The following is a 24,647-nucleotide window of genomic DNA, read 5'->3' on the forward strand; positions in this document are numbered from 1 at the left end:
GGTAGCAATGCTGCAGCTTTAAACACTATAGAGCTACTCAATCAATGGGCCGTTGCGCACCACACCGCACTGTGGAGCAGCGAGGTTGATCATGAAGTTGTTTATTAAAAACTGCAAATTTTTGCGTTGATAACATCCCATTACAAATCGAAAGAGGTACTTCTTCCGGGAAATTTTACGAGGAAACCAATGAGAACATCCATAGAACCTGTGGGTCTCATATGAACAAAGATAATAAGCTTTTAGAGCTTCGACTTTTTATCCGACCTCTCTCATTGATCCGTTCCATTGTGCGCCGCCACGTGCGCTGAAAGGATCTTCCATTCACCAGTTCCTCGGATTAGTTTCACCTGGAGCGTCGACCAGGATGTGTTTACATTATTCTCACTCCCGATAAAGGGCTATCTCGCGTCATTTATTTCCGGTAACTCCTCTACATGACCTTACATTTTTTAACCACTTTTACAGCATTTATGTTGTTTTTCGGCTTCGCATTTAGTGGTTTTTTTTCGTGGTCAAAGCTGCGTTTTAAGAAACCTTTACTGTGGTTCAAGCAAATCGTGCTTCGTTCGTTTTCGAAAAATCTGAGGGCAAACGTCGGCAAGGCGGGTGGATGCAATTACTCGTACACTATTGCTGCTCGTGTTGCATGTGGCAGAGAATGAAGGTCCTGGCGGACAGTGTATAAGTGAAGTTACAATTCGACGGTGAAACTACCAAACCACGTATCTCGGTTTGCGACGTCGCAGACTTCCCGTCATACTTTATTTTTTAAATGAAAAACTATTTAACGTCCAGTCTTGAAAATTTCTGTGATTTTTCCTCTTCGCGCGGAAAAAATTCTGTGAAAATTTCAAGGAATGATATTGATTTGGTCTACTTCCAAAAAATAAAATGTGAGCGTAGATTTTTAAACACCGCAAACGAGATATACGTGGTTTGGTAGTTTCACCGTCGAATTGGAATCTGCACATCGAGTGGGCTGAAAAACACGTGGATCACGTTTTAGTAACTGTAACGTAGCACAGCGGATCGAGTCAATAGGAGAGGTCGGACAAAATTTAGAAACCCCCAACGCTCTTAACTCCGTTTTTAAAAAAATTTGAGGTTCCGAAAATGGTTTCGTTGGTTTCCTTCTAAAATTTTATTCTAAAAGCACCCCTTTGAATTTTAAATGTGACGAAGTAAACATCAAAATTTGCAGTTTTAGTCAAAAATTTGATGTCCGACCTCTCTAATTGACTCAATCCATTAGGCGTGGCAAATGTAGGGAGTGAAGATGCACGCTGTTTGCCTCCGAATTATGATTTCATTTTGATGAGGGGAAAAAATCAGCGTTACTTTGTGCACTCTCGTTTCACTTTTATTTGTCCCGTCGGACAAAAGTATTATTTGAAAATTCCCCCAAAAAATTCCGGTGTTAGTTTTAAAAGAAAATATAAGTGTGAAAGATTGTAACCGACGAAGGTATTTTTCTAATACTGCCCATTTACCTTTTTTTCTTAATTTTTCTCGAGTGAAAATTTAACACAACATCAAGTGTGTGATTGCAAAATCAAAAGGTGTGCAGGGATATTTCAGCAAATCCGGTCCAGAAAATCTCACAACTTTTCACTCCAAAAATATCCCAAAAAACTTAAAAATACGTCGGATGGTTTAAAAGAAGGAGGAGAAAATTTTTTATTGTCAATAAAAAATAATTTCTTGTTTCCCAGTATACTTTTGAAGAAGAAATACTTTTAAGAATACATTTTTCCGCTGCATATTACAAGAAAGACCAGCAAACATATTAAGACTTTCTTTAAATCGCTTGTCTTTATGGTAAGAAAAAAACTTCTGAAATTACGAGTATTACTCTATTATGCTTTGCTCTTCGCAGTATAAATCTCTGTTTGAGTAGGGATGAAACTAAAAATAACGTCGTATCCTTTGGAAAAAGTTAAAAATAAAGCAGTATTAAAGTCAAGATGTTAAAATAGCTATCGCCGTCAATCATATTACCGTTAGGAATCGTTAAAATAAGAATTTTCAATCATATAATATTTCCTTCAATGCGGGCACTGGCACTTAGTATTTAATCGGTTGCGGGATTGATGATGCTTCAAGGATTTTTTTTTTTTCCCATGATTTTCTTCAAATCAGTTTTATAGAAGAAGAAATGGGGAGAGGGAGCTTAAAGTTTCAAAACTTGGTTTAGTCTGATCGGCGTGTTTGGTAGAGGCGGGATTAAAGTTTCAATCATGGAATCGATTTCCCTGTGACATTGAAACACTATCTCTGCACGCCACCATTCTGGACAGCTGTACATCGTGATACTTTCTTTTTTGTGCAGTTTCCCATGAATCTAGGCTAATTACTTGAAATTGTTCATTGAGCTCTTTCAACACGTGCACACAAACCCTATTTTCGTACTTACTAATATTTTTAACTTTATGATCTTGATCTTTGTAAAGTAAAGGTCATAAATGCAGGCATCTACCGCCTCGTCGAGCGTAGGGAACCGCTTTTTGAACCACCTATAGCCATTTGGACTGCATTTTGCAATATAGAACTATAAATTCTAGCCCGGTTTAAAAACAACGTATGTGCCATTAGTGTGCACTATGCACATAAGTGTTTTTTCAGATGAGCCAGAATTTATAGGTCCAAATTGCAAAATGTAGTCGATTTGATGATCATGCACGTCCCCAAGTAGCATTTTTCGACAGAAAAATCGCGATATTTTGATAAAAAGTTGCGATTTTTTTAAAGATTTTTTTGGCGATAGAACCGCTAGGATCATCAACATCTGAACGATTATCCTCATACTCTAGGCACAATTTTATCTCTATAAATTGAGTTCGATAAAATCGGAATTTTATCTCAATTTATCACAATTTTGTGTTCGATACTAACTCAATAAATCGCCGTCGATGAAATCTCGATTTTATCGCAAATTTATGCGACGAAATCGCAATTTTTCGTGATTCTTCATTATTATATTTCAATAAATCAAAGTCGATAAAATCGCGATACATTCTCCTATCAAATCGCAACCTATCGCGATCACTGCTACTTGGGTACTCATTTAACGACGATGCACGTCAACCGATCATTCCGTCGCTCCTTTGACGTAAGGGGATATGTGCATTAAGACATGAGCCCTGAGATCTATAAAGATATATGCATAACAGGGCTCGCGTCATAATGCACATAGTTCCGTTTGGCCGAAGTACTTACGTCCATTTATGATTTCGGGGCTTCAAACTATCGCATTGAAATATAGTTCAGTCGGTGTTTCTCAAGAAAGAACCGAGTGACATCATCTGTCACCAAATTTCATCTCGCAATTTATTTTTGTGATATGATAATAATGGAGATGTTGCATGTGTGAGGAATTTGCGATTTGACTGTTGATTCTTATGTAAAAGTTCGCGAGAAACACGATGGTGCCACTGGTTTTCTCTGAAATCAACCCCCAAGCTCAAAAAAAGCTCTCAAGTTGAGGCCAAAATGGAGGGGATGTCCCACCCTACCCTGAAAGTCCACGTCTACATCAAGACAAACTCTCCATGCAAAGATAGGGAGCAAATACATTAGCAGTGATGCCGTGTTTTCAGTTTTAGAGTCCCCAAATGAAGTGGCAGCCCCGTCGGTGCATTTGCTCCCTATCCTTGCATAGAGAGTTTGTCTTGATGTAGACGTGGACTCCCAGGGTAGGGTGGGATATCCCCTCCATTTCAGCCTCAACAGGAGAGCTTATTTTAAGCTTGGGAGTTGATTTCAGCAAAAACCAGTGGCACCATCGTGTTTCTCGCGAACTTTTACATAAGAATCAACAGTCAAATCGCAAATTCCTCACACATGCAACATCTCCATTGTGCCAATTTTCTTCAAATATTCAGAGAATCTGCGTCATAATACCGAGAGCATTCTCAAGAACACTCAAGATTTTGTCATATATGTAGAACCACCCTAAATTCGGCCTTCATCCCCTTAATTTAAGCAAAATTCACCCCTACAAAAGATAATTTTTTCTTAAAAGGCCCAGTGTAGATGTGCCCCGTGTCCTTAACTCTTGCCAGGTGGTTTTTGCTTCTTTTTTTCCCCGGGTGTTATCATGGAGTTGAGATCAATGAAACGCGCTTTCATTGGACGGAACCACTTGCTTAACGCCCTCGATAGCTCGTGAAAACTGCAGGGAGCAGCGCAACAATAAGTGACCTACAAACCTCTCCTAGCGTGATTCTTAACAATAAACTAACCTACAAAATACTTTATCAACTCTTTACCGCTTAATGATCATTTAAGAACCTTTTAATTTCCGGCAACGATCAACCGGGTATCCTTGATGACGTGAATCCCGGGTTCCATATTTTCCGCGCGCTTTTCTCCTTAATTTATCGAGGATGATAGCGCAAAACAGATGTCACGTGTACATATTTGAGTCAAAGCTTCAACGATTGTGAAGGATGTTCTTAATTTATGACTGCATCTTGTAAAAAATAGATGAAAGAGAGCAAATCTGTCGTTCCAAGGAAAAACGCCGTATAATATTCGAATGTTGCGAAATTTATCGTGAAAAACACTTAATTTTGAGGGAAGCTATGGACATTTTTCATTGAAATTTTCGAGCACTTTGGATCAAATTGCGCGCAAAATTCTCTGAAAATTAGGAAGGAAAATACTTGGAAATTTGCTCGAAAATTCGAGATTTTGTCAAAGGAGGTTTGGCAACGTCTGGAGGCTCATACGGCGTTTTTCCTAAGCACGGCAGAAATGGGACATAATGACGGTGAAACTCTCAAATCACGTACCTCTTTTCCGGTGTTTAAAAATCTCCGCTCCTAAATTATTTTTTTAAGTAAGAACAAATCAGCACCATTCTTTGAAATTTTTCAAGAATTTAGGCACATCGCAACTAAAAAAATAATCACGGAGGTTTTTAAGAATCGACGTTGAGTAATTCTTCATTTAAAAAATAAAGTATGGTAAAAAGTCTGCAACGTCGCAACCCAATATACGTGTTCGGGAGTTTCGCAATAAGTATCTATATGACCCAAAATCTAAATTTCCCAAATAATTAGCAATCGCTGTCAAATTGAAATATGTTTGTGTCGAATACAACATATAAAAATTCAGACGTAAAGAGACAAGAGAGTAGGTTGTTATACCTAGAATTCAAACATGCGCTTTTTTTCTTCTTAAATGCATAATGTTAGGTAGCACAATCGAGATTGCGTATAACGAGATCAGTTACCTTAGTTGGGTAGTTCAGACCGGCACCTAACTAACTTCCTGACTAAGCGGAGAGTATCCGCAAAATTTGAAGGCGCTCCAAGCCACGGTTGTGCTGATGAAAGTTCTTCGCCAATGGAACCTGTATTGAGTTAATGCTAATAATTGCAATTTGACAAAATACAGCACATCGACGGTGTGAGTCGGCAATCACACAACTCGGTTTGCGACGTCGCAGACTTCCTGTCATACTTTTTGTTTTAAACGGAAAACTACTCAACGGCAGTTCTTTAAAACTGCCGTGATTTTCTTCTCCGTGCGAAGAAAATTCTGCATAAACTTCAAGAAATGATGTCAATTCGTTCTCCTTCAAAAAATAGATAACATAGAGGCGGAGATTTTCAGACACCTTGAACGAGATTTGTGATAGCGGACTTACGCCGTCGAAAATCATCATGTCACTTGCAAATTGCTGGTAAATGTTGACTGCTGCAACATAAAAAAAGGAAAAAATGAAAAAAACAAATAATGGAAATGGAATCTTTTCAAAACTTGAACTGAATTTATTTTTGTTTTGTTTCAGGGACAAGGGATACCAATGGAAATAAAAATGAGTTGGCAGACACGTGACTATGGACGAAAGCTGTGATGAAAAACAGCAACGGAAAGATGTGTCGATACTCGAGTACCTGAACGAATGTAGGGTCGTTAATCGCCTAAGCTGTTCTTTGGTGTCCACGTTAGGAATGTGTTTGAAAAATTTGGAGGCTCCGGAGACGGTATATGTGTTATAAGTTGTTGACAGTACTTCTATTTGATGGTCAGTCTGTGGGGGGCTTGCCGGGGGTGGGGGGGGGTGGGGGGGAGGGGGGGGGGGGGGAGGGGGGGGTGGGGGGGGGGGTGGGGGGGGGGGTGGGGGGGTGGGGAGGGGGGGGGATGGGGGGGGGGGGGGGGGGGGGGGGGGGGGGGTGGGGGGGGGGGGGTGGGGGGGGGGGGGGAGGGGTGGGGCGGGGGGGGGGGGGGGGGGGTGGGGGGGGGGGGGGTGGGGGGGGGGGTGGGGGGAGGGGGGGGGGGGTGGGGGAGGGGGGGGGGGGCGGGTGGGGGGGGGGGGGGGGGGGGGGGGGGGGAGGGGGGGGGGGGGGGGGGGGGTGGGGGGGGGGGGGAGGGGGGGGGGGGGGGGGGGGGGGGGGGGGGGGGGGGGGGGGGGGGTGGGGAGGGGGGGTGGGGGGGGGGGGGGGGTGGAGGAGGGGGTGGGTGGTGGGGGGGTGGGTGGGGGTGGGGGGGGGGGGGGGTGGGGGGGGGGGGGGGGGGGGGGTGGGGGGGGGGGGGGGGGGGGGGGGGGGGGGGGGGGGGGGGGGGGGGGGGGGGGGGGGGGGGGGGGGGGGGGGGGGGGGGGGGGGGGGGGGGGGGGGGGGGGGGGGGGGGGGGGGGGGGGGGGGGGGGGGGGGGGGGGGGGGGGGGGGGGGGGGGGGGGGGGGGGGGGGGGGGGGGGGGGTGGGGGGGGGGGGGGGGGGGGGGGGGGGGGGGGGGGGGGGGGGGGGGGGGGGGGGGGGGGGGGGGGGGGGGGGGGGGGGGGGGGGGGGGGGGGGGGGGGGGGGGGGGGGGGGGGGTGGGGGGGGGGGGGGGGGGGGGGGGGGGGGGGGGGGGGGGGGGGGGGGGGGGGGGGGGGGGGGGGGGGGGGGGGGGGGGGGGGGGGGGGGGGGGGGGGGGGGGGGGGGGGGGGGGGGGGGGGGGGGGGGGGGGGGGGGGGGGGGGGGGGGGGGGTGGGGGGGGGGGGGGGGGGGGGGGGGGGGGGGGGGGGGGGGGGGGCCGAGTAGCCCCCTCGGGGAGGGGGCTGTCCTGTGCTTGCGCTTTTCTGCCTGTTGGGGGCAGTGGGAATATCGTGGTTTGTTTGTCTTTTCTTTTGTGTGCTGTTGTGGTTGAGTGTCTGTGTATAGTTTGTCTTCTCGTTTTTTTGTTTTGGTGTTTATCTTTACTGCCCATTTCTCTGGTTTTTCGTTTTTTTTTTGTTTTTTTTTGTTTGTTAGTTCGTTCGTTCTCATTAGGTGGTTCCTCACTGGAATTAAAATTATTATTAGCCCGTGAGAATGCCTCAACATTACAAGATTAACTGAGAACAATAAGATGAAATTTCATGGAATTTTTTTAAAATCCTGCAATGGATCATGATGCCATAAAAAGCATTGAAACCGTCAAATCTCAATTTTGAACTCTTGAAAATGATATGAAAAATCATGATTCAAATTGCGAAGTTTCTCACCGAATTCGTATCAGAGAAACCGTTGAATTTTCATGGAACGTGGAATTTCACTTTTCAGCAGAATGAAAATTCATTCCGTAAATTCCATTCTGCGTCTCTATTCAATCCATACTTAGTCGTAATTCTGCTATACGGAACTATAAACGAGTGGGAAAGATGGGGTGTGCTCTAAAAAGCGCCATAAGAAAACATGTAAAAGTGGGCGTGATTCCCTTTGGGGAAATGGAAAAGCGGAATTTTACATTCTATCAAACGGAACTAAGCACCAACTGTATGCGACACTCGTGAGCTATGGGCATATGACAAGGGCATTGTGGACAGGGCTCATGAGTTAAAGATCGCGTTGCCGATCGTCGTTGCTCCCGTGGTCACCGCTGACGTCACTGGCGCTTTATAATGGACCACTAGATAAGGTACGAATTTCAGCATTCTGATACATGATTCTTAACCAAAATTTTACGTAAAACACGATGCACACAACGAAAATTACCGAAATTAACTCCTTACGAAGATATTTAATGATTCTTAATGCGTGAATTCAAACCACCCGCTCATGAAAACACAATGCTCTACGTGATTCACATCGCGCGCTAAACGTTATCATGACAGTCTCTGCGATATAAAAATCTGGCAACCTTAATCTTGACGCTTTGGCTCAGTTATAGCAAATTGCTAATAGTTTGAACAACACATGATGGGAAATGAACATTGCTCGATTGAGAAGCTTGCTGAAACCGTTGTAGTGGGCGATTTGACTCACGTAGAGTTTTGAGTTTCTTGTGAGCGGGCAGTTCAAATTCCTCGTAACCAATGTGTAAATAAAAACGTTAATATCTTCGTTAGGAGTTGGTTTCCGTAATTTTCGTTGTGTGAATCGTTTTCCACGTGAAATTCTGGTTAAGAAACATGTATCAGATCGCTTAAATTCGTACCTTGTCTAGTGGCCCATTCCCATTCATTCTTATGGCTCTCGACTAAAGAGCACCCCTATTCTTCGCCGCCTGTCTCTGGTTCCGTTTAGCATAAACACGTCCACTTGATGATTTTAACGCCAGCGTAATTTTTCCATTGGAGTTTCTACGATTGATAATGAATGTTCATTCCCTTGGCACAAGGAACTGGGGTTGGTGGTGGAGAACGTTCATGTGGTGACAACGATGTTCATTCAGATCGGGTCTTCGGCGGTTCCACACTCGAGCAACTGTACTTTAATTGAGTACAAAGTCAGCTACTGGCGTGGCAAAGCGTCGAAGCATCGCCTCATCCTCCTCTATCTCATCCATCAAGTCGTCACTACTGGTCTAGCCACTGTCTATCAACAATTGCTTCCGCCAATAATCAAGTAAGTTCTCAAAATTCTCGTCGGTGCCATACTACCGTACTAAGGAAAAACGCCGTATGAACATTCGAGAGTTGCCAAATTTCCCTCGATAAATCGTGTATTTTTGACAGCATTCATGCTCATTTTTCTTTGAAATTTTCAGATATTTTAGATTTCACTAGCGTACAAAATTGTCTGAAAATTTTGGGGGGAAATATTCATAATTTTCCCAGTAAATTCGGTGTTTATGGACGGAACCTTGGCAACGTCTAAAGGCTCATACGGCGTTCTTCCTTAGCACAGCAGCATAAAGCTAGAGTCGTCCAGGTGCACCACTATTCTGTATCATCACACGATCGCAAGTCGTCGCACGATGGATCGAGTCAATAGAAGAGGTCGGACAAAATTTGGAAACTTTAAACGCTTATAACTTCGTTCTACAGAACTTTGAGATTTTAAAATTGGTTTCATTGGTTTCCTCGTAAAATTTTCTTGCTAAAGCATCCCCTTGAAATGTAAAATGTGACGAAATAAACTCCAAATCTGCACTTTGATAGTCAAAAATTTCATGCCTGACCTCTCTAATTGACTCGATCCACTGTGCTTTGTTTCCCAGAGAGTGGGCTGATCACATTTTTTTTTAAATAAGGCAAAGAACACAATGGGAAAATACGATTGGTTGACACATGTGGTTGTTTTAGACTGGGGGAAAATGACGGACAACTATGGGACCATTTATTATTATTTCAGTCTGTTGAGAATTCTTGACAGTTTACTTTTCATCCTTGGGGACTACCAAAGTGTTTCGCCGAATTTGAAGGCTTTTTATACAAAGGAACAGAAGTAGAACGAGTCATTTCGTTCCATCCGTGTGAATGGTCGCCGAATATCACATCTCGACGTCGAAAACAACGCCTAGATGCATGCAACTCTACGTTCTTGATGGATGTCCCTATAGCATAATCAAAAAATTGAAGGCGTTTTGACTGTCCTTACGCTTGGGCGCTCCAACCTGACGCAGAAGTCCATTTGCATGATTATTTATTGAAATTGATAGGCAAAGCGATAGATAAAGAAAACAAGGACAAAATGAAGCAATCCGATTGGTTTAAAGGTGTAATGGACCACTAGACAAGGTACGAATCAAAGGATTCTGATACGTCTTCCTTAACCAAAAATTTCACGCAAACACGATTCGCGCAATGAAAATAATGACTGAAACCGATTCCTAACGAAGATATTAACAAGGGTTTTGTACTCACTTTTTTTTCCCGATGGAGATTGATGTTTTACTTTCAAGCGATGCGCATTTCGAGCTTTACGCTCATCTTCAGGCTACAAATAGAAAACTTGTACCGCGGCGCGGATACGCGCTCAAACAACGAAAAACTAAAATACGAGCGCACAACCGCACATTTGACCACTATTGCCTTATCATCAGCCGATAATAATGACCAAACCAAAATTTCGAGATATTAACGTTTTTATTTCACATTGGTTACAAGGAATTTGAACTGCCCGCTCGCAAGAAACTCAAAGCTCTACGTGAGTCAAATCGCGCACTACATGGTTTCAGGAAGCTTCTCAATCGAGGAATGTTCATTTCCACCATGTGTTGTTCAACCTATAAGCAATTTGTATGGCTGAGGCCAAAGTGTCAAGATTGAGGTTGCGGATTTTTATATCGTAGAGACCGTCCTGATAACGTTTAGCGCAGCGATGTGAATCACGCTTAGAGCATTGAGTTTTCATGTGTGGAGTGGTTTGAATTCACGCACCAAGAATTATTGAATATCTTCGTAAGGACTTGATTTCGGTAATTTTCGTTGTACGCATCGTGCTCTACGTGAAATTTTGGTTTAAGAAGCATGTATCAGAATGCTGAAATTTGTGCCTTGTCTAGTGGTCCATTGTCACACACTAAAGGGGCTGTTTAGCAAAGTGTTGCCATCGGTTACTGCATCGCTGCGCAACACTTGACTAAACAGCCACCACTTTGAAGCTTCACTATGAACGTCTGTCCAGGGCTTGCGGGGAAAAATTATGGACTAGCTACAGGACAGTTTAAAGAAATTCAAGTCCTTTTGATGTCTAAAAGCCGTTACAAACAGTGTAGAATATTATATTTTTGGAAAGAAATGCAGAAAGTTCTAGTGAACACAGGATAACGATGTCTCAAAGCTACAATAAAGCATCCGTTAATATTATCGTATATCGTGTACTATAATTGATTCAGGTTAGCTGCCTTGTTCAACCAGTTGTTGGCCGTCTCACTGCAATCGGAATTCCGGGACATAACCGTGGTTAAGAACACCTGTCCAAATATTCTGCAACCACTGAAAAAATTCAGCGTCACGAAAATTCTTCAGGTGAGGATTTCTCAGGGCTGTAGGGCAATGTGCTCATGGCTGTTTCATTTTATACCCTCCACAGCCAAGTCTTTTTTTTTTTTTTTTTTTTTTTAAATGTGGCTATCGCATGATTTTGTGTTGAAATCTTGAAGTAAAACTCAAAATCCATTTTAAGTTTTTTAAACGCCAAGTTTCTACTTTTATTATTAACAACTAACTTATCTTCTTCAAAAATACATTTGATGAATTCACAAACCAATTTTAATGCACACCTTAGTTTTTACTCCTTATACATGGGAACATCGTCAGTTGTCCGTGAATGACAGTTAAACTTCCACTTGAAACCACAAAGATGCGCGCCATTCTAGGTTGCGACTTTTCAAAATCTTCGATCCTCTTTTATTTTTTAAATGAAGACCGAATCAACATCATAGCTTGAAATTTTCACAGAATATTCTCTACATGAGGAAGAAATCACCGAAGTTTTCATAAAGGACGCTCACTAGTTTTCAATGTAGATAATGAAGAATGCAGGAGCGAGGCGTGAATGATCGATTTATCGAGTTCCCATTTGAAGCTATGGTAAAGAATGAGTATTGAGGTGTTCGTTGCGAACACTCTGTTTCATCGATCCTTTTCCATAGGTTTAAATGGCAGATCAATCGATGTATCATAAAACACGCCACGCCACTAGAAGAATAACAAGAAGTTTGCAACGTTGCAAATCGAGATACATATTGCTGCAGTTTCGACATTGACCGGCCGCTTTACGTGCGTTTTCAGGTTTAAGGGGGTAGGAGGACAAGGCGCATTAGTGCATTTTCTGCTGCTTCGAGAAATACGTGTTTGAAGCTTTAAAAGTACATGGTTTTCACGGCGGAAAGAAGGTTCAAACTCACTTTTTTATGCTCAAAAATTGGAATTTGGGAACACATTTTTCTCAGAATGCATTAAGACTGGTTTTACTTGAAATCATTAATAACTCAATTTAATAAAAAACTGCACTTATACGCCTTGTCCTCTGAGCCCCTCGTTCATGCATATTGAAGAAGCACGTTTAATGTTATCGCCGTGTCTTTAAAATTTCTCGTCTTCATGTGTGTCATGTGTGTTAAAGAGTATGCTCTTGCTTTTTAAAAATTACTCATCGAAACATTGGCCAGCACGTAGCGAGACAAATTAAGCGCTCTTTTTTCCTCCCAGATTGTTGCTCAACAGAGAGCTGCATGTTGTAGCGAACAATTAATCGAGATTCTACTCAACTTGTACCGAGAAAATGGATTGAAACCAGCTACAAACACAGTGACATTCGAGAATCTACCAAGTTCTGACGACTCCAGCATGGACGTGTACAGGTGCTGACAGCGTTATTTTTCAGACTACCTCTCAAAATTTAGCCTTTCCGTAAACAAGCCTGCGGGCAATTTAATCTGATATTCCTTGAACGCTTCATAGATCATAAATTTTCTTGAAAATTGATAGTTTGTATGAAGAAATTGCAACGGCCGGATGTTCATACGGTATCAATATTTTGCACGGAATTATGGAAATTAGTATCAACAGAGGACGGACGCAAGGACTCCTTAAAAAACGCCTGGTTGCAACAATTCGTTCTCGGTAGTTGTCCGTGTTGCATACATCTAAATTGAAGGCGTTTTCACTTGCCCCTGTGAACAACTACGATTCGTGGGAGTCGATCGTGCTTACCCAATATGCTGAAATAATTTTTCAGCATACTTTTTTGATAACGTGGGAAATTGCATCGTACAGTGTGTGTTGAGTTTAGTGTGATGCGTAACTTTGGGGTCCTCCCTGACGGCCACTGAGCCCAATAATCCCTTAGTTTTGCACTAAACGCGTTTGATTTAAGACGTGCCAGATTTTTACAGAATTAGCTAGGGACGCATATTATATTCTTGACACAAGTGTTGAATTATTTTTTCTGTTCCTTTCAGAGAACTTACACAGTACATCTCACCAGTTCATCCAAGTAGCACTGCCAAAGATTTTTCCGTCCTAAAATCTGTGTTCAATTCTGAGCTTCAGAAGTTAACGCCACTGTTGTTCAATATTGCGGCCTCCGCACCATACCTCATCAATCCTCAGCAGGTTAAAACGTCGAAAAAATTTGGTAAAATTAACAGTTACGCTTTAGCACAAGCACTTTTTTCATATCCATTTCAATCAGTGTCAAATTAGCGTATGTTACAATAGCGCTTGCACGCACTCGAATGCAATCCAGTTCATGAAGATTGGAAATTCTGAGAATTCTGTTAAAGCTAATCCAAGATAATGATAATTTCAACATTAAATGATTAAAAACTGCAGCATAGTGACTTAATAATTAAAGTGGACAGGAAAAGACGTACCTGTTTAAGGTTCAAACCGTCCATCAATTGGAGTATTTCTATCAACGGAGCTATGTGCATTAAGACATGAGCCTGAGACCCATAAGAGTAAGTGCATAACAGGGCTCACGTACGATGCACATAGTTCCGTTTATAGAATACGTCCAATTTTAAGACTAAACTGTTTAAAAGGAAACAAAAATGTTCTAAACTTTCGAGGATGATGTGTCACTTCAGTTTGTTCAAATCTTCTTTCCTCCGCGTCATGGCAACTGAATCTCAGGACTGGTGTGATAAAAATTCAGAGCGTCCTCTGTCAATTTGATCAGGTCTACAATATTCAATTTTGTAACGTTACAGGCTGTTTGACGCTGATAAAACCTGTCAGAGAGAAGATGTTGAATTTCTATTCGCAACAGCTTTGGAGTGAGGTGGGATCTTACGCTGAACATGTTTTACTCTGGTGGAGACAGAACTGTATAGGCATTGAATCCACCGAAGACACCCAACAATTCCGCCTTTGGCTTGGACGTTTATTATCCAACGGTTAGAGTTTTTAAACTTTCCGAATGGTATTTTAATTTCGTTTCCAATATTTGTAAGTCACCTTCATGTTTTTATTTTGTAAGATGTTCATGAACCAGTCAAACTAAAAGTTTTATACAAATTTAACTTTCTCTGAGAATGTCACTTCAGTATTTTACTTTGTGAAGAATTCTTTCACATTCCATTCATTGTAACGAATAATAATAGAAATAAAAAAGTAGCGAAGGACTTTACCTAGTAGCTTGGTCTCCAAATTCTAAATCGCTCTAGGAAAAAAGGTGCATACTACTTCTATTTGGTCCGAGTTAATCAAAAAGGAACCGACCCACATTTCCGGTGCATTCAAAATGGCGATGGAGACTGAATAAACATTGATCTTATTCTTGCTATCCTCAAGAGTTATTACCCTTCTACTAACAACAAAGAGGAATGTAGACAGTTTTTTTTTACTCTCCTGGAAAATCGTGTTTTCCGAGATACGCACTTCTGCAGTTTCACCATCGATATCGGGTTTCTCATCTTTTCGGTGAGGAGAGAGATATACAATGATAATTTAATTTATTTCGTGTTTAAAATGTTTATTAGTGAAGACTCTTCCTGATCAATTGAGGCCCACCCTCCAAAGCTTGAGCGATTCTTTGTGCTGTCACATCACTGCGACATCCTGGGAACATTTATTCCGAAAATCTCTCGTTGCGGCCGGGACATCAACACAGCCGCCACGTTACCGATGATATCGCCCTGGTAAACACAATGTTTTCATGATTTAAAGCGATTCAATCCCGAGAGTTAAAATAAGCAGGCGAAAGAATTTGAACAAACGACCAAATCTGACCTCGTTAGCCAGTTGAGAAATTCAGTGGTCAATGCATATCAAGGGGAATAGAGGAAGCGCTCTGGGAAAAAAGTCGCTTGGATCTAGAGTCCAGACTCTTAAAAACATTGACAAGAAAAAAAAAACCTCTTGATTCAATCGGACTTTTTGCTTGATTCAAAAGAATATCTGCCAAAATCAAGAGGCTCGGCTCTTCGATTCAATGAAAAATCGGATTGAATCAAGAGTATTTTTTCTTGTCAATGTTTTTAAGAGTCTGGACTCTGGATCCAAGAGACTTATTTTCCCAGTGCGTATAATCTGAGCAGGCATCGAGTATAGTAGATCTTTTCAAAAGATGTGAGTTGACGCCACCAGTGGCGCGGCGTGGCGTCGTGGCGTGCTTTGAAAAATATCAATTGCAAACCCGTGGAAAAGGGTTAATGAACAGGGTGTCCGCAACGAAAAAATCAATAAAATATCGGGGAAATCGGGGAAATATCGATAATCGATCACTCACGCCTTGCCACTGGACGTGCATGTTCCCCAAATGTGTGAATGAGATATTTTTTTTTGGCCATTCCCTCCTTTGCCCAGGTGAATTGCAGGGAAAAAAAATTGAAGAAATTTGAAATTTCACGAGGCTGTGAAATTTATGAAAAATATGAAACATGCATTTCAAGAAGCATGTGAGTTTGCAACATGCACCCAAGCGATGCAAATAACACTTAATTTTTTGCATTTAATAAGTAGTATTATTTTTTGTGCTGGAATTATATTAAATGAATGAATGAATGAATGACTGAATGAATGAATGAATGAATGAATGAATGAATGAATGAATGAATGAATGAATGAATGAATGAATGAATGAATGAATGAATGAATGAATGAATTAATTAATTAATTAATTAATTAATTAATTAATGACTAAATTAATGAATTAATGAATGTGAATGAATAAGAAAAAAACTGACGAATTCTAAATTTTAGCTATGGATCGTATCATTCTTCATCGTTGGGTTAGTCATCGATTGTCTTGAACATAATATTCAACATATTTTTCTTCGACTTGGTGAACGTCTTTGAAGAAAATAAAATTTAGGACTAGTTAAATCACACTACTCTTGTTTCATTTTTTAAAAAAAGTGGCTCGGTTCAATTTTGCTTGGTTCAGTTGGACGTATCATGCTAAAAGGAACTATGTGCATTAGGTTTGTGTGCAACTTAGTTCCTTTTAACATAAATACGTCCGATTCATCCAGCCTCCCGTGTGCTCAATCAGATCATGTCTCGGTTTATAATTTATAAACGTATTTAAATCAAACAAGCAGGAAGCTCCAACGCATTCGCGTCGGAAAGCGGCTCTGGCGACGGTAGGTAGTTGTTACGCGTTTACGGTTTCCTTGGTAACCTTTGTTTGCTATCAGCTGATGTCGAGTAGTATGACTAGGAAGCTCCAACCACGGCATTCTTCGAAAAAAGCGCGAAAACTTATAGATTTGAATTTTCAAATTTTAAACGTAAAGTACATTTTTTCCAGTGCGAGATTAAAGCACAGACCCGTTTTGAATTATTGACAGTATCACCATGATTCCAAAAACACACTACACAACATAGCATTCGCTCACAGGAAAAAGATATCAATTAAAATAAAATCAGTCCCCCCTAAACAGCAGAAAATGGCGCCGATTCCCATCAACCAACACGCGGTCTCTCCAATGTAACATGGTCCGTTGATACTCCCCAGCTGGGACCGTCCGGAATAGCAGCTCTAGTGCAAGCACCAGAGCCGCTAAAAGCACTATCTCGAGGGGTTTCAGGACATTTTGTCAACGATTTTTTGTCCGCGCACCTTTTTTGTCCAGTAGTTTACGCCCACACGTAAAATCTTCGTGTTTACGCCCACACTTCAGCAACGGTGACTTGGTCCAAGCGTTATGTTTTAGTCGGTATGTAAAATTATATTGACAGTATGGAAATGAGAAATTGAGAGAGAAGGAGGTGTTGTTATGGTTGCTCATTTTCTAAATGAAATGTTATCACTTTCTCCTTTTAAATCATCTTCTTAAATTGTCATTGGTGAATATTTGGTTTTATTTCTATCCTTAAAATATTCGATGTACAATATACCTTACATATGTATAGGTGCTTTTCTTTTTAATTTTTTCTTTACGAAATTATTACTTTATTTTGAAAAAATTTATATTTTTAAAACGTGACAAATATTTGTAAAGCCTTTTCCAAGCGACATTAATCTCAATGAGCTGCAGTTGTGCCGACAGAAACCGCAAAAATGAATAAAAGAGGAAAAAAAAACCAAGAAGCACGGAATCTTTAGTTTTAACCCATTTGTACATCGATCTTTTAGAGTCAAATACGTCAAATTTTGAGCGTTTCGTTGCGCGTACACCTCGCTGCAGCACAATAAAAGCACAAAATGTAAAAGAAAAAAAAGTACTTTGGAAACCATTAAATTTGGCACGGAACCACCAATATCTAAAAAACACACATTCTATCATTATTCTCCTTTGATAAATTGATACATATTTTTTTCTCATCGATTTGAATGAGAATAATCAATGCAGAATGTTCCAACATTTCAAAATACTGATTGTGAGTTAAAAAACGCTGACTGTGCGAGTATAAATAATAAAGCCTAAGAGAGCGGATCGGCGTGCTGCCAGCGCGAGAGGCTCACTGGCGCCTACAAACCTAAGTGGATACTTCACGCATTGCACAATGCTTGAAGTATCCACTTAGGTTTGTAGGCGCCGATGCGCTTTTCGCGCTGGCCGCCCGCCCGCCGTGGGGCGGCGCCTGAAGCAACTATTTCACAACAGAGGTGTTGCACAGTATAATACGAAATTGAACGTATTAAGAATAACAAGCATCCTTTAAAAGTACAGATCTTTCCTCGCAAAATAAATCAAGATACTTATCGTACACTGGAAAAATCTAAGGGCCTTTAGCTGAGGCAAATCAAGAGGTTCATCCGGTTCAGGTGTAACAAGGTGGGAAAATCTTGAAAGATAATTAAGTCCTGTTACACCAAAGAGGTGTAGAGAGTTTTAGTGAATTTTGTCTCATGGAATTGATGCTCCCCCATTTTTACAAAAACTCTCAACTATATTATTATTATTCTCCGTTAGATCAAACAGACAAAACAAAAAAAAACAAGCAAACCCTCATTCTTCCAAGATATTTTACATTTTCATCCAAAAACGTCGTGAGCAATTGTCGTTTGTATTTACATGTGGGCCAATTAACTTTGGGTCTCGACTGGCACGTGGACCAAAACTCCCGTGCCGAAAAAACACGTGGACGTAAATTACTGGAAAAAACAGGTGCGCGGACAAAAAATTGTTGATGAAATGTCCTATAACCATCTCGAGTTATTTCGGGGGAAAGTTTATTCTACGGGCTGATTATTGAAATTGATGCACAAAGCAATAGACATGGAGGACAAAGAGGAAATGGACTGATCCTATCGGGTGGAAATGAACAAAGGAGGCAAGTAATTGGCTACTTAACGGCAACCCATATGGGACCCTATAGTTATTCCATCATGTTCCCTTATGTCTGTAAGAATCACTTGTTTCAACCGATAGAAAAGCTCCATTTTCCCGTCATCTTCTTTGTCTATGGTTTTGTCTATCAATTTCAATTACCAGCTCGCTGATATGAGCCCTGAGCTTCATAAGAATACATGCATGGCAGGGCTCATGGTCCAATGGATAATTTCTTCTGATTTAAATACGTCCGAATGAATAGTGGCTCCATGTGTGTTCCTACAGGGCACGAAAACAGGGCAGTTGTTTGACAACGTTTTCCAAGATTTGGTTCAGCTGAGCAATTCCTGCGAAGGCTCCAATTGGACACTGAATGACTTAGAAGAATTGCCACTGGTTGAGCAAATTCCTATTCTGCATCGGCTGGACCATTCCGTGCACACCGTTCGTATGTGGGCCATGACCAGAACTCGAATACTCGCCAATTTTTGGAACGTCGACCAGTTCTTTCGAGTCACTCAAACTGACATCCAATCTTGTCTCACTGCCCTAAGCCAACTGAAGGTGAGCATTATTGTATTTAAGTCGACCACGTAACGTATATATGACAGTATACACGTGGAAATATCCCAATTGGACTTCAAACGAAACTATGTGCGGTAAGAAATGCGCCCTGAGACCCATAAGAATACATGCATAATGCACATGGTTCCGTTTGACAGAAATATGTCCAATTAGAAAGAGCCTGTCTGCATTAGTGACTTGAGCCCTGTCATGTATGTATTCATATGGATCTCAATACATACCCTGGTAAAAATTGGCGATAGGAGCTGCGTTTCAAAATACCATAAGAGTTCTTATAGCCGACTGAAGAAGGCGATAGAAAATCATATAGCTGGCTGTAGAAAGTGGAGAAAATCATACGGTTGGGCTACACGAAGCGATAAAAAATTATACAGCCGGGCTATAGTTCCTATCGCCGGGCTGTTGCTTTTTCGCCATTGGCTATAAAAGGCTATAAGAAATTGTGTAGAAATTCGTGTGCTTTGTAAATCCTTAAGTTTGTTCGGAATCACCTTAATATTTACAAAACGCACATTATATTTTCCTTTACTTTATATATTTTTTTCATCAATTGAAATGAGAATAATCCATTAAGAGTGTGCAAACATTTCAAAGTCATGAGTTGAAAAACGCTGACTCACGAGATTAGAGCCTAACACAAAGCGGAGCGGCAGCTCACTGGCGCCTACAAACCTAACAGGGATACTTCACGCATTGCGCAATGAGTGAAGTATCCGCGTTAGGTTTGTAGGCGCCAATCCGCGTTTCGCGCTGGCTGCCCGCCCGCCGCGCCGCGCCGCGCCGCAGCGTACCACGGCGCTTGAAGCAACTATTTCACACCAGAGGTACTGCACAGTATCATACGAAATTGAAGGCGCTCCAACCTATTAGGAATGGCAGACATCCTTCAAAAGTGCGGAGCTTTCCTCGCAAAATGAATCAAGATACTACGGCCCAAAAAGAGAGCGGTAGTCCAAAAACTCACTAAGTCCTAGCGTCCGTAATTAGTCACGTTTAGCATACACTTTATCTCCAGGCTGTTGCTTAATCGCCATCGGCTATAAAAGGCTATGAGAAATTGTGTTGCCGGCTATAGAAGCTATTGGAAATCTTACAGCCAGCTATAGGTCTATGGTATTTTGGAACACAGATTCTACTGCCAATTTTTACCAGGGTATAGTTCCTCAAGATACTTCCCTTTGACTTTACGTCAATAATATGTTGTGCTCAGAGTCAAAAAGGCTTCAGCACGTTGCAACGTTGCCCTTGGCAATCTTTTTTCCAAAATTGTAACAAATTTTCTTTAAAAATGTTCACAAATTTTCTTTGCGATTTAAACATTTCTCATTCACCGAAAGCAATAAAAAACTCTGAATTTAAATATTGTCGGCTAAAGTAAAACAATGCGTATCTACGATTGCGACGTTACAGACTTTGCAATGGCGATATACGTTTTTCCCGACTTTGACAATAGACATATCACTCAATTACTTGATGATTAAAATCCCATTTTCCAGCTAGCGAACCAATCAGATCTATTGGGTCCTGGTAGCAGCGTCCATGTCACAGTGTGCGCTAGGATGAGGATGAAACTTGCATCAGAAGTTCGTGCCAATGTCGAGAAATTACAAGTTAGTTCGCCAATAATGATTGATAACTTCGATTGTCTGTTTGACTAGTTAGTCGCCTCATTCAGAGGGATCAAAACACTCATAAAATCCGCAAAAGAAATCTTTTGGGTCGTTCATATTGCTGGCAGTATGAGTATTCTGCGGTCTGTAGTGACGTCTTGTGTCACAGTGCGTTTCAATGTGTTTTAATGAAACACCCCACCGTTTCTTGGTGAATAATTAGTAGATGAACCAAATAAATAAAAATACATTTCCGATGAAAAGTCAAAACCTGGCGTGATCGAAGGTCAGAATTAAAGAGAGCAAATCGACGGTGCAAGTCGGCAATCACACAACTCGGTTTGCGACGTCGCAGACTTCCTGTCATACTCTATTTTTTAAACGGAAAACTACTCAACGGCAACTCTTTAAAAATACCGTGATTTTTCTTCTCGGTGCGAAGAAAATTCTGCAAAAACTTCAAGGAATGATGTCAATTTGTTCTCCTTTAAAAAAATAACATAGCGGCGGAGATTTTCAGACATCGCAAACGAGTTATGTGATTGCCGACTTACACCGTCGAAATAGGTAAAGTAAAGTGCCATGCTGATACAATTACTTCCTGAAAAGTCAATCAATACTTTTCATGCTCCTAGAAACGAATAGAAAGAAAGAAAGTTCAATACTTGTATAAACAATGTAATACCAATGCATACTTAGGTAATTCAGTAAAAATTTAGTAGGTCACAAACGAATTCTTCCTTGCCAGGGGTTGGGCTTAGCGGCCGTCAGGAAAAGGACCCCGAGGTATGGGGAGATCTGATCAGTCCAACGCTCAGACGCCGTTCATGGACATCCACCCCCGTCCATCAGCTGACGGAAAAATTTATGAAGTGAACACGAATTCGATGGAACCATTAACGCCATGCGCCAATGGCACGTAGCACCCCCAATCAACTTTATAGTGAACACGAATTACGAATTGAAGAAACACATATAACGCCAATAAGGCAGCCAAATGGCAGCCGTAAGGCAACCCCGGGAATAGTCTAGTACTGACGCCCAATCCTAAAACAGAATAAAGTATGAAGATTTACAAGGTTGCATCACACTATGTTGTTCCAGCATTGTATAAAATAATGTCCTACGTTATCAAAAACGTTTGCTAAATATTATTCTAGCATCTTTGAAGTTGGAACGGCACGGTCAACACAAGCAAATTATAGTTGTGCACTTGAGGAAAGTAAGTGCGCCTTCAATTTAGATGCATGCATCACAGACATCCACGAAGAACGAATAGTTGCATCCAGGCGTTTTTTTTTTTTAAAAAAAGTCTTTTCGTCCATCCTCAGTTGATACTGGTTCCCATTCTGCTATGAAAGGGACTCTCTTTTCTTTAACGTCACCACTTGCCATATTAAAGCGTCCATAAATGTGTTTGTTTCTCTTTTCAATAATACAGAGTCTTCCCAGTGAATGCATCACTGCTCTGTCAAAAGTGTGTCGAACGATCAGTTTAGCTAATTTACGTCTGTGTTTTCCCACCCACGAATACTGGAGACAGCAACTCGATGAAATTCCTCAATATGCGTCTGGCTACGTCGAAGAATATCTTGGTAAGTATAATGAATGTTTATCAGATGTCTTGTAATACGGATATTCTTTCCTCGTAAGAAATGAGATTCTAGCTTAAAATTACCTGGAACTCACCACATAACGTCAAAATATGCGTATCTTCATATAAATCGAATTAATTTTCAGATTAAGGGAGTTAGGTGTGACTAAGAGTGTCAGCCACCCCTTTGCTATCGGGACTTTAATAGGGCGTCATTTTCCTCGACCGGGGATGGCTACCGCCACTCTTGATTGCAGCATTGAAATACAATATCCCTTTGCCCTTTATGTTTCAAGTCTTCTTCCAGAGTTGTTCTCCACAGTCTACAATGGGTCAGTGGCACACGTTTTCACTACCTACTTTATTTTATGAAAGCACGGAGTGAGCTAGCTTCCAGGAATTTGTTCTTATTTTTTTTAACCCTAGTGACAAAGTATAACCCCATTTTTAAAATTCCAGAAATGATATCCTGATCAAAGGATATTTTAATTAGCTCCGATGAAGAAGCTTTGCGAAGGAAATGACGTTTGCTAATGGTTGAACTCAGGTTCAGTCATCGGCTTGCTCTGTCAATTGAGGGGCTTGGAGGACAAGGCGCATAAGTACGATTTTTGCTATTTCGAGGAATACGTGTTTGAAGTTTAGAATTGCATGGATCATTATGGCGAAACAAAGGAGGGGTTGCGATTTGGGCCGAAATCGGCCCTTCGACGGAATTGAATAATTTTTGGATATTTGGCAGTTGACGGTGCATATTTAAACAATCGAGTAGTGCCGATACTCCCATTTTTTGGCTGCGAAACAGGGTCCTAAACATGGCTCCGCAGCCGAAAATAGATGAAATTTTGCGTTTTTCGTAGTTCTACCTCAGATTTCGACGTGGGCCCAAAGGCGACGGGTGTTGAGCTTCGAATATGGTGTCTGGGACACCTAGACACGTAACATATTCGAATATGATCAACCGTCGCCTTTGGGCCCAACTTCAAAATCGAACTTTTCCAACTTTTTAGCCCGAAATAGCTGAGAATCCATGTTTTCCGCGGTTCTACCTCGGATTTTGTCCTGGGCTCAAAGGCGACGGGTGATGAGCTTCGAATATGGTGTCTGGGACACCTGGACACGTAACATACTCGAATATGATCAACCGTCGCCTTTGGGTCCAATTTCAAAACCGAACATATCCAACTTTCCAAGACAGCATACTTATCTCACCTCATAAGGCCATGATAAGCACTGCAGAGTATATTTGGCGAAAACTACATTCAGTAGAAAAGAACCTATCTTGAAGTTCCTATCATTAGATATCTCTCATCTGAGATAGTTATCAAATACAAACCTGTATGCTGTGAGCTTACAGTGAGCTTTTCATAATGGTAACATTACCAAGCACTGGAGAGCTCAAGCAAACAATCAAGGAATCTGGAGTTGACAAGTTATCCTATACGTGAAATCGTACAAAACTCAGTTTTAATAGTCATTCAAGTGACTGGTGACAGTCAATATAGGAAGACTTTATAAATCCGTTCTCTATATTCGAAGGCAAGTTCTGGGTTCAGTACAGAACCTGAATAGAACGTTGGAAAAACAGGAATTTTCAACTATTTCCGGCTAAAATGTTGGAAAAGTTCGATTTTGAAGTTGGGCCTAAAGGTGACGGATGATCACATTCTAGTATGTTACGTGTCTAGGTGTCCCAGACACCATATTCGAAGCTCATCGCCCGTCACCTTTGGGCCCAGGTCGGAATCTGAGGTAGAACTACGAAAAACGCAAAATTTCATCTATTTTCGGCTGCGGAGCCATGTTTAGGACCCTGTTTCGCAGCCGAAAAATGGGAGTATCGGCAAAACTCGATTATTTTCGTCAAACATGCACCGTCAACTGCCAAATATCCAAAAATTATTCAATTCCGTGGAGGGGCCGATTTCGGCCCAAATCGCAACCCCTCCTTTCAAACTGACTTTTTGATGCTTAAAAATGGGAATTTAGGAGCGAGATTTTCACAGAATATGCATTAAGACTAGTTTTACTTGAAATCACATTAATATCTTAATTTTTTCAAAAACTGCACTTATGCGCCTTGTACTCCGAACCCCTCACTTCGACTGTTGATTGGTTTGATTTTGACCAGCTTTTCTCCCCTTAGAAAAATTTTTTTGAACTTTTTTATGGACCTTTTGGGCTCCCTACAAAGTTTTGCGTAAGACAAACTATTCTTCGAACCTTCAGAAATTCCGCGCCACTGCTCTATTCAGACTTGCTTCGTCTTTCATTAGAGTCCCTTTATACCCAGAGTTAAGACAACCCGATTATCAGCTGACTGGCAGCCGGCCTTGGCTGGCCATGGAGGCCGAAACGAGTGCACCCAAAGGAACGATATTGAGGGATAAGGATCAGGAATCCTGCGATGTCTGTCACACAAAAACAACAACATCAACAAATTGATCAATTAAAAAGAAAATGAGATTGGTTTGTGAATAATTTTTTAA

The 24,647-nt window shown here is 41.6% G+C and overlaps 1 protein-coding gene across 1 annotated transcript in view; it reads left to right on the forward strand.

Annotated features, from left to right (window-relative positions):
* Positions 1–343: 343 nt before the first annotated feature.
* Positions 344–24,647, forward strand: part of LOC109031864 (uncharacterized) — a 28,947-nt gene continuing 4,643 nt past the window's right edge. Inside the window, exons 1-11 of the mRNA XM_072296978.1 lie at positions 344–424; positions 5,801–5,996; positions 8,593–8,819; positions 11,035–11,167; positions 12,353–12,504; positions 13,105–13,280; positions 13,858–14,043; positions 14,629–14,774; positions 18,655–18,933; positions 20,451–20,564; positions 22,006–22,159. Of these exons, the coding sequence (XP_072153079.1) occupies positions 5,850–5,996; positions 8,593–8,819; positions 11,035–11,167; positions 12,353–12,504; positions 13,105–13,280; positions 13,858–14,043; positions 14,629–14,774; positions 18,655–18,933; positions 20,451–20,564; positions 22,006–22,159 (1,714 nt within the window). The 5' untranslated portion in view covers positions 344–424; positions 5,801–5,849. The remainder of the gene's footprint in view (positions 425–5,800; positions 5,997–8,592; positions 8,820–11,034; positions 11,168–12,352; positions 12,505–13,104; positions 13,281–13,857; positions 14,044–14,628; positions 14,775–18,654; positions 18,934–20,450; positions 20,565–22,005; positions 22,160–24,647) is intronic.

The sequence above is a fragment of the Bemisia tabaci genome, chromosome 2 (assembly GCF_918797505.1).
Source record: "Bemisia tabaci chromosome 2, PGI_BMITA_v3".
Lineage (NCBI taxonomy): Eukaryota > Metazoa > Arthropoda > Insecta > Hemiptera > Aleyrodidae > Bemisia > Bemisia tabaci.